Source organism: Pipra filicauda, unplaced genomic scaffold, assembly GCF_003945595.2.
Source record: "Pipra filicauda isolate LSUMZ 115617 unplaced genomic scaffold, ASM394559v2 scaffold71_size5581439_pilon, whole genome shotgun sequence".
NCBI classification, from domain to species: domain Eukaryota; kingdom Metazoa; phylum Chordata; class Aves; order Passeriformes; family Pipridae; genus Pipra; species Pipra filicauda.
Genome location: NW_024104887.1, coordinates 926225 through 944205, shown reverse-complemented (window position 1 = coordinate 944205; position 17981 = coordinate 926225). Strand labels below are relative to the sequence as shown.

The 17981-nt window shown below is 39.6% G+C and overlaps 1 protein-coding gene across 2 annotated transcripts in view; it reads right to left on the bottom strand.

Moving 5' to 3' along the window:
• Nucleotides 1–17981, bottom strand: part of ECPAS (Ecm29 proteasome adaptor and scaffold) — a 61127-nt gene that overhangs the window by 26269 nt on the left and 16877 nt on the right. For both annotated transcript variants that reach the window (XM_027710242.2, XM_027710243.2), the window contains exons 6-23: nucleotides 17315–17483; nucleotides 16664–16803; nucleotides 15543–15624; nucleotides 15166–15285; nucleotides 14904–14989; nucleotides 14561–14639; nucleotides 13426–13475; nucleotides 12801–12867; nucleotides 12572–12694; nucleotides 11344–11447; nucleotides 10174–10297; nucleotides 7567–7647; nucleotides 6598–6829; nucleotides 5967–6058; nucleotides 4054–4188; nucleotides 1822–1987; nucleotides 1223–1395; nucleotides 664–765 (exon numbers count right to left, since the gene is read on the bottom strand). In XM_027710242.2, coding sequence (XP_027566043.2) covers nucleotides 664–765; nucleotides 1223–1395; nucleotides 1822–1987; nucleotides 4054–4188; nucleotides 5967–6058; nucleotides 6598–6829; nucleotides 7567–7647; nucleotides 10174–10297; nucleotides 11344–11447; nucleotides 12572–12694; nucleotides 12801–12867; nucleotides 13426–13475; nucleotides 14561–14639; nucleotides 14904–14989; nucleotides 15166–15285; nucleotides 15543–15624; nucleotides 16664–16803; nucleotides 17315–17483 — 2125 coding nt within the window. The remainder of the gene's footprint in view (nucleotides 1–663; nucleotides 766–1222; nucleotides 1396–1821; nucleotides 1988–4053; nucleotides 4189–5966; nucleotides 6059–6597; nucleotides 6830–7566; nucleotides 7648–10173; nucleotides 10298–11343; nucleotides 11448–12571; nucleotides 12695–12800; nucleotides 12868–13425; nucleotides 13476–14560; nucleotides 14640–14903; nucleotides 14990–15165; nucleotides 15286–15542; nucleotides 15625–16663; nucleotides 16804–17314; nucleotides 17484–17981) is intronic.

Here is a 17981-nt window from a genome sequence, read left to right as displayed (position 1 = left end):
GACTCAGCAAAATATGCCTGTCTATACTCAACAGCTGCTTCTACAATGCAGAATCCTATGTCAGTATGAGCAGGGAAGAAAGGTAAAACAAGCTAAGTGAAGAACACTAAAAAAACTCCTTGATTATTTAATTTTGCTATTTGGCATATTGCAATATGTATAACAGCTCTGAAGTACTGTGCACTACAACAATGTATTAAGATGGAGAACAGATACATATACTCCTATAAACAAAGCTTCTAATTCAAGTGAGTAGTATTAGTTGATGTAGTTCAGACAAAAGAGGTGTACTTACATTACCTACTTTTAGGGTACTTTTGAAGGCCAAAGTACAGACCTATGGCTTCATTACTATCAGATCTTAATATTTTACATATACAGTGTGTGAAAAAAAATCCATAATCCTCTTGAAGCGGAATGTGCGTTTTTCTCAGACTGTGGCAGAGACCTTGAATGCCAAGTTTTTAATCTGTGTGTAAAACACTGTGGCATAAAACATTTTAGCAGCCCAAAGTCTGCTCTCTATTTCAAGGCAGAATTAAAAAATCCAGAGGCACTATTACAAAAAGACAACTTCCCTTGTAAATCTGGCTCTAGAGTATATAAAAAGCATCCAAATAGAAATACGGTAGTATAAAGGATAATACATTGATAGTGTCTCACCTCCACAGAATCCATTAAACCCTGCAACAGGAGCTTCTGGTGAGGAAAATCTTCATCTCCCACTGGGAAGTAACCTAATGTTTGTATTGCTCGTTCCTTCATCTTAAATACAAACAAAAAAACCAACACCATCACATAACCCTCCTGTAAATCCAGGAGATACATTTTAAACCCACTATTTTTCACCCTTACTGAAGTTCCGCTTAAGGTACCAGAAGTCACACATGCTAGGGGCTTATTAGATCAATCAGTACACCTCTCTTCCAAAACACAGGCCTCTGAGGATTATTTACAAGAAGGTACTCCCATTTTTCTTGAACTAAAATTATGAGGATTCATATTTTCAACCCTTAAGCCCTTACTTACGACTACAGAAAGCACAAGTGATCAACTGCTAGACAATATTGCAAGAACCTTTAGCCTAACTTTGACTCACTAAAGCTAACAACAAACCTAATTCCCTTAAATAAGGTTGAGTTTGGCAGGGAATACATACACCTGGGGATGAAACATTCAAAAACATTCAAAAATGGATCATAACACCACAAAAAAATCTTGCCTTATTTGTTTCCTTGCTAGAAGGGATCCGGGCCAATAAACTTTCAACAAGTTGTAGCTTTGTAAATCCTATTCCTTCATTGGGAATTGGCAGGGGGCCATTCCTGCCAATCTCCCCAAGAGCTGTACAAGCAGCCACCACAAGGAAGGGAGAGGTGCTGTCCAGAAAAGAACCTACAGGAAAAAGCAAAACAGAACAACTCAAATTTATACTATTATTTAGCAGCAGGCAGGCACTTGTACCCATGCAAGAAGCAAAGCATTTATCTCCTCTAGAGCTGGTAGAAAGTGTTATGCTAGAACAAAATCAAAGTGAAAGGAGATATTGAGAGGAATTGAAGCAGTGGCACTGCTCCTAATTGTGCTTTGTTGGTCTCTGACTTAGAGTCCACCTAGGTTTTGTTGAAAAGGCTTATGTCCATACATCTAACCAGATTACATTCTTACATGCTGTAAATTCTATCACAAAAATTGAACCCAAGATTACACTATATGGGCTGAGTATCTAAGAAAATATCAGAAAAATCAGAAAAATTCTCAGCCTCGAATAGATTGAAAAAATAACTGTTACATGCAGCAAAGTCTTAGGCAAGAAGTTACCTATTGTCTCTGTTGTTGACTTTATAAGTTGTTCTTGTTCCGGCATGACTGCAGTGTTTGGTTGTTCTATGTCATGCAGCTCCATTGTTCTGATTTTCCCTTTGGCCAAGTACCTTCCTACTGTAAATCCCAAAGCCAACAAGGATCCATGTTGGACCTCCGGGCACTACGACAACACCAACAGTGCAAAAAATCTCATTTTCAAAGTAAGTAACACTTTGCACAAAGCACTGATTTAAAAACACATATGGACAAGCCAGATCAGAAGGCACTCTGAAGAATGCAGAGCTCTAACACATAAGGCAACAATAGACAGTTTGATGTTGCTAGTACTCTCTTATGAGTGGAGTCCTTTAAGACAAAATAACAAAACTTAGAAGAGGTTTAGGAGGACAGATTAAGAATTTATCACCAGCATTCACATTCCTAAAACTACCCTTTTGTAGTCAGGCCAAAAAAAAAAAAAAAAAAAAATCATCTATCTCATCTGACTTCAAAGTACAGAATTACAAAGGTAAACTAAGATAATACTACATTGTCTCTACTTAAAAAATGGACATACTCAGACTAAGGGGACAAAATGTACTCTGGTAAAAAGCAGAAAAGGGGAATTGCTCTAGATTTGCATTGCTAAAAATGAGAACACAGCTGGCCTATACTGAAGACAATGCCTCTACACAGTTTGGTAGGCCACAAATGGTGAAACTTAACTATTACAACTTAATGTCAAGAAAGTCACTTTCTCCAATGCTGATTTAGTGCTGAGACTATCTAATGATAATGCTCATTTCTACAGGTGAATTCTATTGAAAGGATTTTGTGCAGAAACAAGGCTGGGAGACAAGTGCTACCTTAACTGGGGGGAAAAAAAAGGGATGGGAGCAGGGGCTTAACCTTCAATTAGTTCACAGCTCTGTTTTGTATCACAACCCTACAAAAAGTTGCACCAATGCAACTGTGCTGCCAGAATGGGATCTTCAACCTTGTTTGGCCACCAGGGACTGTTCCTTAATGTGGTCTCACTACAGCAAAGCCAGCAGAAGATGGGTCTACACTTCACCTATCCATTCACACTGAATTACCACCACCATTAGCTGTACTGATTCAACTGGTTTTGTATATTTGCAGCAAATAAGAGCTCTAACTGACTCAGATTCGAAAAGGCATGGGAACACCCTGCTATTTTTTTCCTTTCACAGTTCACATCACTATTCTATGAAACTTCATCCACAGTTTCCTGGGTGACCGGGGCAAAAAGCAGAAGTGGGGGGGCTGGGACTTGTCTGTGCTGGCTTTGTAACTGCAGGAGCTACACCCTACATAAAACTGAGCAATGGCATGGCTTTGGCTCACAGGTACAGCTTTCAGAGATTCAAAAAATAAATCATGTTTGTTAACTACGACAAAGTGATAAGCACTTCCTGTCAGCATTTGAATCTGTCACCTGCAATGTAAAACGGTGGCCCATTAAGTCCTTCAGAGAGACTGATATGAAAACATTTTGGAGAAATAACCTGGAAATGCTACTCCTTTCCTTCCCTTTCATGATTCAAGACACCAGCACAGAAACCTGCCCAACTGGTTTACAGAACTCCTTTTCCACTGCTTGTAGTGGCAAAATGGAGAGATAAGGATAATGGAAGGGGGAAGGAGCTGCTGGAGGAAGGAAGGCAGGCAAACCCACCATATAGAGATACAGCTGTGGAGGGCTGCTGAGCAGTCCATGAGGAGTGGGAGGGAAGAAGCCACAACCCTCACCCAGCACAACACCCTGAGGTGATGAGGACCCAGGAGGCGGCTATGGCTCAGGAGGGGAGGAGTTAAATATTTAACAAGTTAAACATTTTCTAGGTTCTGTGGGTACCTGTAGATGCTCAAGAATAAGGAATTGGTAAACTGTTTGAAGAAGGTACTGTGATCCATTACCACTCAACGGGATGTGGCTATTTAGCTGACTAAAAATGGTAAAATGTATGATGGTACTTTGCCTGGGACGTGCCTCCAGGAAACCCTCCTACTGATCTTAACAACACCTTCAGGGATTAATTTATTTAAAGACCTGTTCCACTCACCTACAACAAAAATCCCTTCTCACTATCCAGCTGGAAGCCAGCTACTTAATTTTACACCCAGATTAAGGTTAATACATCCTGGACACACTGTGAGATTCAAATATCCTATCAGTTACATGACATGAATAAAAACAAGAAGCAGACAAAGGAAGGTAGTTACATGGTTGTCTTTTGTCATCTTGATCAGCTGCTCCAAGGCTGCCCTAAGCTCATCTCCAGACATGGTGGACAGCACTACAGAATAAAACAGGGCTGCAAGCTCACGCATTTCTTCTTTGTTAGTGTTCATCAGGCTCTGCAGGAGTTTAAAAAAACAAAACCAAAGCATGAAATACAAAAGCAGCTTCTTATACAATCTGTTCATAGAAAGATTCAATATACAGAGACAACTGTCGTGCAGCTACGTAAGTAGTTCTTAACTCAGAAACCACTCTTTAAACCAACAGCATTATCAATTTGTGAGAAACAAAGCCCTCAATTCAGCAAAGCATTCATTACACACTCAGCTTTTTGGAGAAAGATGGCACTAGCCACAAAAGGGCCACCCATCAGTTCTGTGTCAAAATATGTCGATCGAATTCCTGGCCAAATTTTGTCCTCAGTTTAGAGCTCTCATGTTTTGCATCCATACTAAGCTAAAAAACCCCATACCTGAAACCCACTATTTCCCCAAAGCTACCAGAGGCTTCCATACACTTTTTATTAATCAAAGGGGGAAAAAAGGCCCAAGAGGGTTAAATCATTTAAATCCAGCTGCGGCAAAAAAAAAAAAAGAAAATGTCCAGGAAGTCACAGTTCTCAATGCAAAATTATCCACTTTGGAGCTGAGATCTTGTATCATCTAAGTAAATTGTTAAAAATTTGACTTTCGGAAGCCTTGGGTCATTTGTTAGGACAATCTTACCTCTGCCAGTAATTCAATGCATAACGCAACAGACTCCTATGAAAAATTCATACCCAAATCTTTGAATGGCTTGGGCCACCACAAAGGAAGCAAAATTAGCCAAGCAAGCAAACAAGAAATGACCTCTGTCAGGCTCATGAAATGTAACACTAACTTCATCTCCAAGCTTGCATGAGATCACACAGCTGACTTCTAACAAACTCCTGAACCTGTTCCTTTCCCTTGGCAAGACAAAAAACACACAAAGGATGATTTACAACAGTATTTCTGAAACTAGGTATTATCAGTAACCACCCCTAGAAGCTTAATTTTGCAAATGGACACCAGGCCAAAGAAAAAAGAAGGTTTTTCTAAAAAAATGATGAGGAATACTGAAAAGGAGAACGTTTTTAAGTACTCTCCTTTGCAGTTCATACCTGCATGTAAATGAGATGTAATAAACCACATACAGTGAGTGCAATGCAGCACAGATATCATCACAAAAAAACTATTTGAACACATTCTATTTTTTCGACCTTTAAGTATTTGTTTCTGCCAGATTCCCCCAGTGAAAGGAAAGGCAACCTGTAAAAGCTTCAAAAACCCTGGATGCTTGAAGCAAATTCATGAAAAAGGCAAAGTTGTCTGCAAAAAGAATCTAGGGAAAGCAGAATTCTCTTTGTCTTATTCCCAAGCAGGCTCCAGTTTATGGGGTTTTTTTATTTGTTTTGCTTGAGGCTAATAAATAAAAAAAAGTCCAAAGAAAGGCCTCTAAAACACTTAGTGATCTAAATAATCTCATTTTCTGAGAAGCCACTCACGTCTTCCCACCAAAGCATTTCCATTGTTAAACAATTTCTTCAAAAATGTGCAGATTTTGTTTTCAGTTTTCTTTTGCCAAGAAAAAACTGGCTGACAATACCAACAGGACTGATAACATAGATTACCCAGATGCAGGTCAACAAACAAGGTCAATTAACAAAATCAGTAACACCAAAGAACTAAAAAATAATTTTCCCCCTCCTGGTACACATAACACCTCATGAGGTGTTGCCTGTAAGTACAAATACCAGACTTCAAATTAAGGGCATACTTGAAAATAATACTCTGTTTCACTATGAGAAATATCCCAGATTTTGCTAATGCCAAATCCCATCCAACCAAAAGAAAAAAAAGGGGTTTCGGTATACCTTTATCCAATCCATTTTGTCTACAAATCTGGTGGCTAGTTTTTCTGGATACACTGAAACAACTTCTAGAAGACAATACATGACTGGCAAACCTAAACAGTAATTAAAGAATCATGTTATTAAACAACTCCAGTATTTACACCAATCTAACAATCAGTGATAAAATGAGGTTAAGTATCAGGCATTTCAAAGCATTCATCTGCAATTCACTAGGGATAACAAACAATACAGAATAATAGGGTACAGTATTTCTCAGAAATATTAGGGAAGCTAATAAAAGCAAATGCCCTGGTAGCAATTTGTTCTAAACTCATTCAAGTGTTTTAGACTACACTTGTGGCAGATAGGCTATTATCAGAGTGAGGAAGACAAAGCAATCACTGGTAAGGAAGCTGTTACAGAAAATGGCTTCACAATTTTACATTATTATGTCAAATGATGCTGCAATTTTACCGCACTGTTTTCTCCCACCTACATAACAGCATAGAAGAAAACAAGCTTAAAGTAAAGAGTATATAGTCCATGTTGCAACTCTGTGACAGCTGTAGCCAAATTCAAAGTACTACGCAACTCATTTCTAGAAAGAGAAGACATTTTTTTCTTCGGGATGCTGCTGCACACAGCTTCTTACCGCCAACACCAGCTAAGAGCTGCTGAAGAAGGCCAATATATATATGTACAGGGTTGGTTTCTGCACTTTTTGAAGAGGATGAGGAGGAAGAGAAAGATATGTGGTTGCCAGACATGAGGTTTCTTATGTAACGTCCAATGGCTGGAGCATGATCTTGCATATCTGCCAAGCTCTGTGAGGTTGGCACCACACCAGCACTGTGAGCAAGACACATCCGCAGATACAGCACTATCTAAGTAGAGAAGATAAAAAACACAGGATACTGAGTGCATGAGCACTTGAAAAACTGGGGAGGAGAAAAAAAGAGTAGGGAATATGCTATATTTAATGTAACCAAAACTAGACCGTTTCTTCTTTAACCAAATCTAGACAGAAGAGTCAGTATAGACGCAAGAACAAATATAAAGTGTAACAAATCTCAGGACCAGTTTCTGCGATACACCTCTGTAAGCAGACACCCCTACAGTGCCTGCATCGCTCTCTACAGATTAAATCATATGCAGAGTTTTGGTTTATCATCAGCTGATGCAACCTCCTTGCAAGCAGTTCAGCCTGTAACCTACAGCAATTTGGCAAATGCAAGACAACACATTGGTAATACAGATCTTGCTTCCCATCTGACTTTGTGTCTACAGGTCTCTGAAGCCTGGGAATCTGTTATGAAAAGAACGGCCTCAAGGAGCATAATAGGAGTTTTGCACAGAACTTCCAGTTTCTCCCTCTGACAAGCTCCTACATTAGGTACGCTGCAGAAAGCAGTGGAACAACCCTCTCAGGAACATTCCTCCCAATCCCCCGTGAAAATCCTGTTCAGACTGCCATTTAAGGACTAAGGATGGAGAGTTAATCCCAACATATGTTTAAAAGAATTTTAAAATGTAGGGGACTTATCGTAGCTGTCAGCTTCTTGCAGTATCATCTAAATGAATAACAGTACACATATCTAAGGAAGTAAATTCAGACAATTACCTCTCCAAATGTGGCAGGATTAAAAGGCAACGCTGCAGTTCCAGTCATATATTTAGCAGGCGTTTTCATTCGGTGAGAGGCCTAAACAACAGAGCAAATTAAGAGTGGAACATTCAGACCCCTAACAGCAGAGATGTTGGAAAGGTCAATGAAATTTTGCTGATTTGATTGTGTTAATCCTTCACTTAGCAACTGAAAATGCACAACAGCTCTGTAACAAGAAGAGCACAGTGCACTTGGAAAGGGTACAGTTCAGGTCGATCTACCTTACTATCAACCTAGAAAGTGGAAACTGTGAATTGATGAGAGGGAATGAAAGGGAAAGCTAAAATAGTAAAATGGTCTTTCTTCCCTTCAGGGGAAAAAAGAAGTGCTTTAGAATTCAAAAACAAAATACCTCAAACTTTCGAACTCTGAGGCACCCCACTGACAGGCAGCCAGGAAGCTTTGAGATGGCAGCTCTGTCTGGAGAGGCTGCAGCCAGACTTCCCCAGTAGTGTGAGGTGGGTGCCCTGTGCTGCACCAGCCAAACCTAGGGAGTTTCTCAGACCCTGCAGGTGGAAGGCTGCTGCAGCAAGTGAGTAACTTCTTTCCATGGAAAAGTTAGCTATGACAAGTAGGAATATTCCATAAGAAAAGCATCTGAACAGGAGGCTTCCAGTGAAACCCACTGCAAATGTTGCAGAAAAGCATGTATATATTAAATAGGCAGCATGTTTATCAGTGCCAGGCTTGATTCAGCTAGGCAGCCTTGCACCTGAATGAACACACAAGACAGTTGCAGATGTCAACAGACTCTCACTTCTCTTAACATGCTGAGATATTTTGCTGGATAGTAATTTCAGTGACACCCAGAATCATTAAAGAAAACCTGAATTAGTGAACAGAAGATGATTCCCTTGAAGAATGGGTTCCCATTCACACCCAGCAGATTGGGTCCCACTCTTTCACAAATACTTTCTTGCAGGGGGAGAGAAGGATCATGCTAATTCATGCAGGAAAGCCATTTTGCAACTCAGCCAGCTGTGCCAAGCAATGCATACAGAAGCCTCAAACATCTCTTAACACAGATTATTGATGATGCGTGAAAGTTCACATTTAGAGATAACTAACCAAATTAATGCACCTCTGAGATTTTGAAATTCACCTTCAGGAAAGTAAGGGAGATCTGAAAAGTGCTCAAAAATTCTTTTTTAAGTTTCCTCATGAGTGAGGGCATCTTGCTTTTCTCAGCAGTGATTAAACTACACTGATCCATAATAATTTAGCGATATTACAGGTGTTAAGAAAAATTTTAAAATTACCTACAAAGGGACACACACTAAAACTTAATCTTGGTTTCTTAACGTTTAAATAAATATTTAAATAACCAGCATTCTAGACAAAAAACAAGCTCTCGTGAAACTTCAAATACTTCATATAGTAGCAGAGTACACTAACGGAGTACACCACCATTAGAGAATACAAGAAATCCGTCAGGTTTAAGGGTTCTGCTACTGCAGATCTCTGACAAAACCAGACATGTTCCAACATTACAAACTTCTGAAATTTCTTTAAAAAGTAGATGATAACAGGAAGAAAAATATTGCCAGTGACACTCCACATCTTTAGAGCTTATAAGCCTACTACAGATACTCTACAAGGAAGTGTGTAACAGAGTATATTTTAACACTTCTCTAGACAAGCTCTCAGTGCAAACAGTGAGGGTAAAATGAGTGGCACAGTTTTTGGCATATCATTCCACTAAACTCATGAAAGGCTAGTTATGTGGCCATTATGCCCACAAATCGCAGCAAAGATGAAAAATTAAGCATTTAGGTCAACAAATCAGACTTTTTCACTTATTCCAGTATCTCCTTTATAGCACAGAATCTTTTTTCTGTTTTATGCACATTATTTTTCACTGGGCTAAAAAGAGAGTAGTCCTCTGCTGGGGTTTGGAAGTTGTTAACTCACTTGTCTACCATTGGTTTCTGTGTTGCCATAGTTATTATATTGTCTCCTTGCATTGGCTAGCCAAATGGCCAATCCCCTCTTTGGCCCAGCAGCCCTTATAAGCTGTGGGAAATTTGAATAAAGGCTCTTCTTCGCTGTTGGATTCCCTGCGTGGTCTCTGTCTCCCGGCTTAAGTACCTCCACTGCCTGTCCCTGACAGGAGGGACGGGCGGGGGGCGTGATTCCAGCCCTGAAAACCTTCACAGAGCGGCCGGCAGTGACCCCCAGAAACCCCTCGAACTGCAACAGTCCTCTTGTGCCTTCAGAACACGTTTGTGAGCAAGCCCTATTTGAGAAAAATGCTGGATTATCAGCCTTGAATACTAGATTGCCCGCTCCACACATCATTTGCACAAATTGAAACAAAGCAAAATACCCACTTTGTTACAATGATCTGCCTCATTACTTAACACTTGGATCTCTTGCAATTACTGCCAGCAGAAAGTAATGAGCGTTAATCTTGGCAACTGCAATACTATGTGTGGTCCTCTCTGTGATTTTCACTAAGTTTATTCCTTGGGGAGGGTGAGGGAGACAGACACAGGGAAGGGAAGACCACATGCCTGAGCATCAGGTACGTATTTGTCATTTATTGGGACAGAAGCATCATACCTTCTCTTGAATGTACAGGACCATTTCAGGGAAGGAAGGCAGCTGCTTCCCAGAACTCTCCTTCTCATTTTTTCCAGAAAATGTTCTCAGTACCCGCTGGGCTTCTCCATGTACCTCCTCCCGTCTTTCAGAAGAAAAGATAAAAAACAGACATTATTTGCATGGAACAAATGGCCTCTAATGATCAGTAAGGTATGATGGGAAGCTGGGGGAGAGAGAACAGTTTTTAAATGAGATGTGGGGGTTTTTTTGAAAGGAAGGGAGAAAAAATCCTGCATTAGAACTTTTAATGATTTGTTTACTTTAGAGAGGGGAAAGAAAAAAAGGATAGTAATGAGTGCCCTCCGCAAAACCATCTGTATGAGCTCAGTTCTGCTGCTCTTACATCCTTCTAGCGTTCATCAGCAGTTCCTGGTTCCCACATCTTTCTTTTACTATCTGCTACTCCTCCCTGTCACTTCCTATAGTCAAGCTTCAGCCAACACCTATCAGGTTTATCATTATTTCCTTAACAGCATATAACTATTTCTGAAACAGTGCTGACACTGCAGTGATAGAGCTGTTGCAATTGATCTGTTTAGCTTTCCTTAGTTACATAATAGCTACTTACATCAAAAATTGAGCAATTAAAGTTAAGTACGAAAAATCCCCACCACTGACACTGCAGTGACAGAAGACTGCAAATGAAATGATTAGTGTAATTTAACAAGTCACCCACACCTCAGAAGAGTGCAGCAACTCTCACAAGGGCATGCTCTTGACTCTTTACAAATACCAGCTAAAAAGAGACTGATAAAATTTGCCAGGAAAAAATAATTCCTAGCCACTGCAAAACTGATTTCAGTTAACGCATTTCTACTTTGTAATTGCAACTGATCATTAACATGAAGTGCTTTAGTGACAGCAATTCATCTGAAACAAGAAAAGCAGTCCAGAGTATCACAGAGTACAGTAACAGTTCTCCACAGAACCGCCAAGAATGTCCCTATGTAAACGTTAATTTCTGAATTATCATATTTGATCTTCTGTGAGTTATTTATGTGCAGACTTACATACATACGTATATACAGGCATTCATATTTAATCCAAATATATACCGGATGCAAATATATATGTGTGCGCGCATATATATACACATATGAAAATAACTTAGAGAGGAAAATAACTTACGGGTCTCCTGCGGCTAAAAGGAGCAAGTATCTGGAAGGGATATGATCTGGAGGGAACACTGTGCTAGCGAATTTCACAGCCACTTGACGTACTTGAACTTCAGGCTTAAAGGGAAAAGACACAAACATACGGTTGAGTTTTAAATGACAGCACTAATTACTTGCACTCACCACTTTTACACCATCAGTAGACTGTTTTGTCCTCTGGTACCAACATGACTCAAAGACTTTAGACATTTTGAGACACTATTCATGCTAACTCTTCATATGGCAGGAGATGGGGAAAAGCTTCTCATATACACACAAGGATGGAATGAAATGTTTAATTAAACACAGGCACATTTTTGGGGAATGGTAAATCAGGGTTATCACTCATTCTTGGACAACTGAACTGTTCCATCCAGGCAATTTTGAAATAAATATAACATACATCATCTATACACAGAAAAAAAACCCTATGCTTTGGAGCAGTGCAGCCAGAGGTGGAAGAGAAACATGAGCCTAGGGTGGTCATTCTGTCTACAAGACATGAGAGTCTCAAAAAGGTATTACCTGGAGACCTAGATCCTTTGAGCAAAAGAGTCAAGAGTCAACAGCAAGAAAATAGTCTCTTACACTAGAAATACATATACCTCCAGTCAGCCTGAGTACCCATACAAACATGGAGTATACAAAAAGCACTCTTTCTGAAAATTCAGACCTCTGGTGTATTCTGAACATGAAGAAGGTACTCAGTAAAGTAAGAGAGTCAGTCAAGTCTGGTTTAGTCTAAACTAGTGCCTTAAGGCTGAATTCTTGGGTAAGTTCCCAGGAGCCTTGTGTCAGAAATCACATAGCCCACTGAAATCCCACTTAGCAGTGAATGATCCCTTCTACCAAACTCCTGCTGGCTCAAAGCATTTCAAAAGACACTGTCCTTGAAGCATCTACTTCTCAGAGTTTCCTTACAAGGAGACAAGAAACATACAGTGCAATTGCAATGGATTTGTTTGTTTGCTAAACAGAACACAGAGAACTGCACTGCCACTTCCTGTGCAGACACTGAGCCATATTAAAAATATTTTATTTCGGTAAACACTTCCTCACCTCTTCTCCCAGACAGGCCAATACACTCAGTAAGAAAAGGGACACTTATTCCAAAAGTATCTAACAGAAGTGTCAGGAAACAGGAAAACAATTGATAGCGATTTTTTTTTTAAGATATGTAATTTTGACTCCACTGAAAATACCTTTATTAAATAAGAAGCTACAAGAGCTTCCATTAGGGTACGCTGGGCTCCTTCCAAGTTACTGTATGCTCCAACCATCATAGACAACGCCTCCTGAATGGCAAGCCTAGTATCAGCATCTTCCTGCAGTATAAAACCAAGAGTTTTCACTTTATGGAGTGTGGTGTCAAGAATTAAGCAAAACTAGCAAAAAACACCAATGATTCCCCAAAGCCCCACCAGTACCCACCTTGCATAAAGCTTCAAAAAACTGTTGTACCAGTGCTATATCCTTGGTAAACAGCTGAGGCATTCGGCTGAAACAAGAGATTTTAATTCATGAAGCTTTTGGTTCTTTCAGTTGAAATCCTTCACATTTCATTGTTTGACAATTACAATGTGGGATGAGGGGAAGACCAATCAGAGCCAGCACAGAAAGTTTGCCTTATCTTAGCCATATCCACCATAAAGCAGCACACTCTCCCTCCCTTAACACAGTTTGGAAAGTGAAACATTCCACGGACAATCACTTAGATCACCAGCACATGACTGAACATGGCACTTGTCTAGCTTCATGCCCTCTAGTCTTCACTGTATATTTCTTAAATTTATGTTTCTGGCAATCCTGAAAGTGAAACTATTTCTTAAATTCTGTTCATAATTAATGAGCTGCCATTAATCACTGCTAGAGAAACTATCAACTAGAACATATTTCTTTTTACATCTCTGGAGATGTCACAAGAAGAATGCTTTTCTCTGCACCATGCACTCAGCTGCAAAATTGGCAGGTGGCATAAAGCTTGCTACTGATAAATTAACTGATTACTCTGGAAAAATTATTCAATGTATCATTGCTTAAATGGTACTTCAGTTACCTGGAGAGCTTTCCAACCGCTGAATATGCCATTGACAGCAGTTTTGAATCCTTGAATGACAAAACAATAAATAAAATTCAGCAAAACCAGAAATACATGACAGTGTATTTTTTATAATTAAACATTAACTTTAAAGCCTGTCTACAAAGTGCTTAAATAGGCTTTCATGGAAAAACAATCCTGAAACATAAAACATTCCTATCCAAGAATAAAAGCATTATATAGGAACAGAGGGAGCACACTTTTCTCCAAGAAACAGAACAATTGCAAATAGAGGTAAAATGTAAATGTCCCTTTTGGTCTCAGCTAATCACATTTTATTTCAAGAGTGACAGATAAGGAGATTCAGTGAGTATAAGAAACAGTAGCAGAGCAACAGAAACTTTCCACTAGACCTAAACAGCAGCTGTAAACAAAAGAAGCTGTTTGCACAACAGATCCTGCAGCACATTTATATATGAGCTTACTATACCATGAACACCCCCTTTTCATGCCCTTCCCAATGGCAGGGGAGGCCCAGGCATTCAAGCACCAACTCAGGCCAGAAAGTCACATTCAACAGCTCAAATGAAGCAGCAAGAGGTTCAAAGCTGCAGAAAGGGTTATCTGCAACATCAGTCCTTTGTAAGGTACATGTAGCAGTATCATGTGGAATTTGCCTTCTGAAATTGCACTGAAAGCACCTCGTCAGGCCAGACTGGCATTTGCAGTTCTGTTTGTTAACACCCTTCCCATCACAATACCATCTCTGGACAGGTAGGATGGAAAGCATTCCAAGCAGGCCTATACAGCTGTTTATCACAATAGGATAGACACCCAGAGGTGAGGTCCCTGTGTACTCCAGAGTAACAGCAGCTAGATGCTACTCTGGCCTCACTCTTTAGAGTCTCAACACTATCATTTCCTGTGACTGCAAATGGTGCCCAAGCACCTATCTGTAGGTGTTGAACAAATAATTTTCCTATATAGCCTTTTAAAATATTTGCTTCTCTTCCAACAAAATTTTTTGAAAGGTATCCTTTCACAGCTATCTCAGGCAACCACCACAAAAAGATTCATTGGTTTCCATCATAAAGGTATCTGTCTTTTGTTTGCATTCATCTGAATAATTATAGTAAAGAACCTTTCATCTTACCTCTTTGTATTCATTGATCAGCTTTGTAAGTCCATTTAAAAGCATTGGGCCTAATGGCTTTATTTTACTCTCTGGACAACTGCAATTAGAGACACCAACAAACAAAATATTATCTTTTGCATCCCTTAAAAGTATCTTCTCTAGTGTCACTTTTTCTCAACTGAAAAAAGCTGAGAAATTACACCTTACTGCATGCAAGGACAGACACAGAACTATCAGGATTAAGTAAAAAACCCCTTACTTCCTATGAGTTTTAGTACTTCTTAGTTCAGTTACATATTTATTGAACAGAGTGGTTTTTAAGCAAATAACTGAAAAACATTGTGCTCTCTGAATGACTTACATGATACAAATATGATGCACAAACTGCAGCGACAGACTTCTCAGTTTTGCATTTGTGTTTGCACCAAAGAGTCCATCATAAACCACCTGACCAAAAGGGAGAAGGAGCAGATCAGTAAGTATCTGGCTTCACTTGCAAAAGTTTTCCAATCCCCCCTCTTCTCTAAACACTGTCATCACTAATAATGCTTCCCTCCTCTACATACTAGAGGAACTGTATTATCAAGGTCATAAGGAAAACCCTATCTGGAACTTAAACATACCTGAATGTTAGCTGGGAACATTTCTGCAGCTTGCCTGGATCGCAGCAGATGAGGAACTATCTTTAATTTAACACGCGTACTGACTGATTCTCGTTTCATTTCTGGTTTCAGAGCAGATCCCTGTCAGAAACAGAGATGAAACAGTGCGTCTTTGGACAGCAGTACTTTTAAGTTAGCTTAATTACTTTCTACTGCAAATCAGAACACACTGGGACAGAGAAAAAAATTATTCAATAGCACAAATGTTCAGTGAAAGCAGAGATCAAAGGAAGTGATAGATTTAAGAAATAAATTTATGTCTTCTTCAAATAAAATAAGCAACTAAAATTACTTCTTCAGAAATTAAGAAGATATGCAACTCTGAAGGCAAATCTTACCTCCTTGGTTTTCAGTGGTATATCCCCAAGATACACTTTATACATTTTGTTGATGATAGCAGGATTGTTCCAGTCAATTAAACTGAAGAAAAAAACCACATTGAACAGCAACACGTTATGATTCTGACCTCTGACTGCTTCTCAAAATATATGTGGTTTACAGCATTTTGCATCATATTCACATTCCTCCCAAAGTTTAAACAGAACTAGTTTGACTTGTAACCACTCTTCCCACACATATATAAAGAACGTGACGTGATTACACTTACAATTTCTGACAACATATTATCAAATAATTTGTGAGAAACCTATGTGTTCCCTTCTCTCCCACTGAAATAAGATATACAGATCACAGTAATATACCAACTGAATATAGAATGCTAATCCGTGAACTAGCAAATATTTCTTATAAAACACACTTAACATCACATATTAACATGCATTTCGTCCACACAGTTATTCTGTCTGACTTCAAGTTAAACAGTCCTACAGAAGCCGCCTACACATTTCAAAGACAGGCCTGTCTTGCTCCCATCTCATCTGGCATGAGCCAGCAAACCTCCCACGATCAATGTCTCAGCCAATAGACCAATAGCCATTACTCTGGCCTCATGATGAGTTAAAGACAGAAGCATTGTCTTTAGATGATGAAAGGTGAACTGCAGCCAAGCCAAATTTTAATAATGCAGAGAACAGTAGCTGCCAAACTTCCTAGACTATGATTCATTTCACAATTATTCTCTTTACTCTCTTAATAAATTAAATGAAAATATACCTTTCTGGGAACCATTGACTAGGGCCTTATTGGCCATTGATAATCCACAGAGGATAAAGTGAAAACTAATGATATTCTCTATCATTTGGTAAGAAAATGGCTCAAAAGCAATATAAAAAAAAAATCAAAACTACACAATTAAAGCTGTCAGTTCCAAAGCCAAGTGATATTCCCATGTGGTGAAGCCACACCATTCCCAGCCTGGTGTGAATACGTGGCAGCTTCACAGGTACACAGGGGACTGCAGCTTTCCTCCTTTCAAAGCACAGCCTCTCTGGAGCATTACATTCACTGCAGCTAGCTTAAGACACTAACATACTGTCTTTTCCAAACATCCAGACCATACCTTTGTTTGCTCTTTAGTTCAAGGTCTGCTGCAGTGGCAACACTGTGTCTTGTATCACTGGAGGCTACAACCAGGTGTATAACAGCTTCAAGTTCGGGCACTTGCTCAGCTTCAATGAACTTCACTATCCCCAGCTTACACTGTTCAACATCAGGGAAAGTAAAGACAGTATTACTGACAAAAAAATTGGATGTTACAGTAACTGTAGCAGTTCAGATGTCTGAAATCGTGGCTTCTGCTTGCTAAGAATAAGTTCACATGTTCTCCATCCTTTCAGCTGAGCAATCCTCTTGCCTCCTGTCAAAGCAGCCACCTGGAGCAAAGAATCAGCATGACCATTAGGGATACGCTGTTACTCTGCTGCCAAAAAGGCCTCATAAACAGAAGACACTGTTGCAACCTTTAGGAGGAAAACACAAGAGTAGGCTGCAGCCACGGCTTCTTCCTAAATCAGCTCCGAGAACTGCTGCCACCTTCCTCCTATCTCACCACTCCAAAATTCCTTAAGGCATCATGCAAAGTCCCTCAATAAATTCCCTCGGGGCAACTAAAGATCTGTCCAATTTAGTTACATATTTCCCTCTGGCCCTCCATTCCTCTATCTGTGTCCACCCCTAGTTCCTCAAGGACCAGTCCCACACCTCTGAGTACCTGTTCTAGCAGCTCTGGTGTCCATGGACTATCTCCAATTACTCTTTTGGCTGCATAAAAGCTCATCCCTGGAGGCGGCTGAGGGATTCCAGAACCTCCTGCGCTACTCAGTGAAGAGCCCTGGGTGGAGGGCACATTTTGTCGACTTTGAGATTCATTCAATACGAACCTAAGCAGGCGGGAAAAGACTTTCATTAGAGGCTTTACAATGCACATTATCAGCTGAATTAGATACTGGAATGAAGGAATACACATAACCTGTCCAACTTCATATATTTTTCTTTAATCCCATGACTCTAATATAAATAGAATTTGAGACTCTGCTACCAGTTATCCCAACATATTCTGCAAGAGCCATAAATGATCTCACTGTAACTGAAAACAAACCTCAATTAGGAAAGGGTTCACTGGCATTTCCTGAAGAGGTTCGCAGGTTACGAACCAGAAAGAATTCTCTCTCTTGTCTTAGAAATAAACACATATACAGCACTACATTCAAGAAAGTTGTGCTAAAAGCTTCAATGACATTTGTATGTGAAAAACACAAACCTACCAAGGGAAATAAAGAAGTATATGCAACAAAAGTGGCAGGAAACAAACCCTCATATAGAAAATAAATAAATGAGGTATTGTGTTGGAAAATAGCAGTTTTAGTGCTGGACATGTA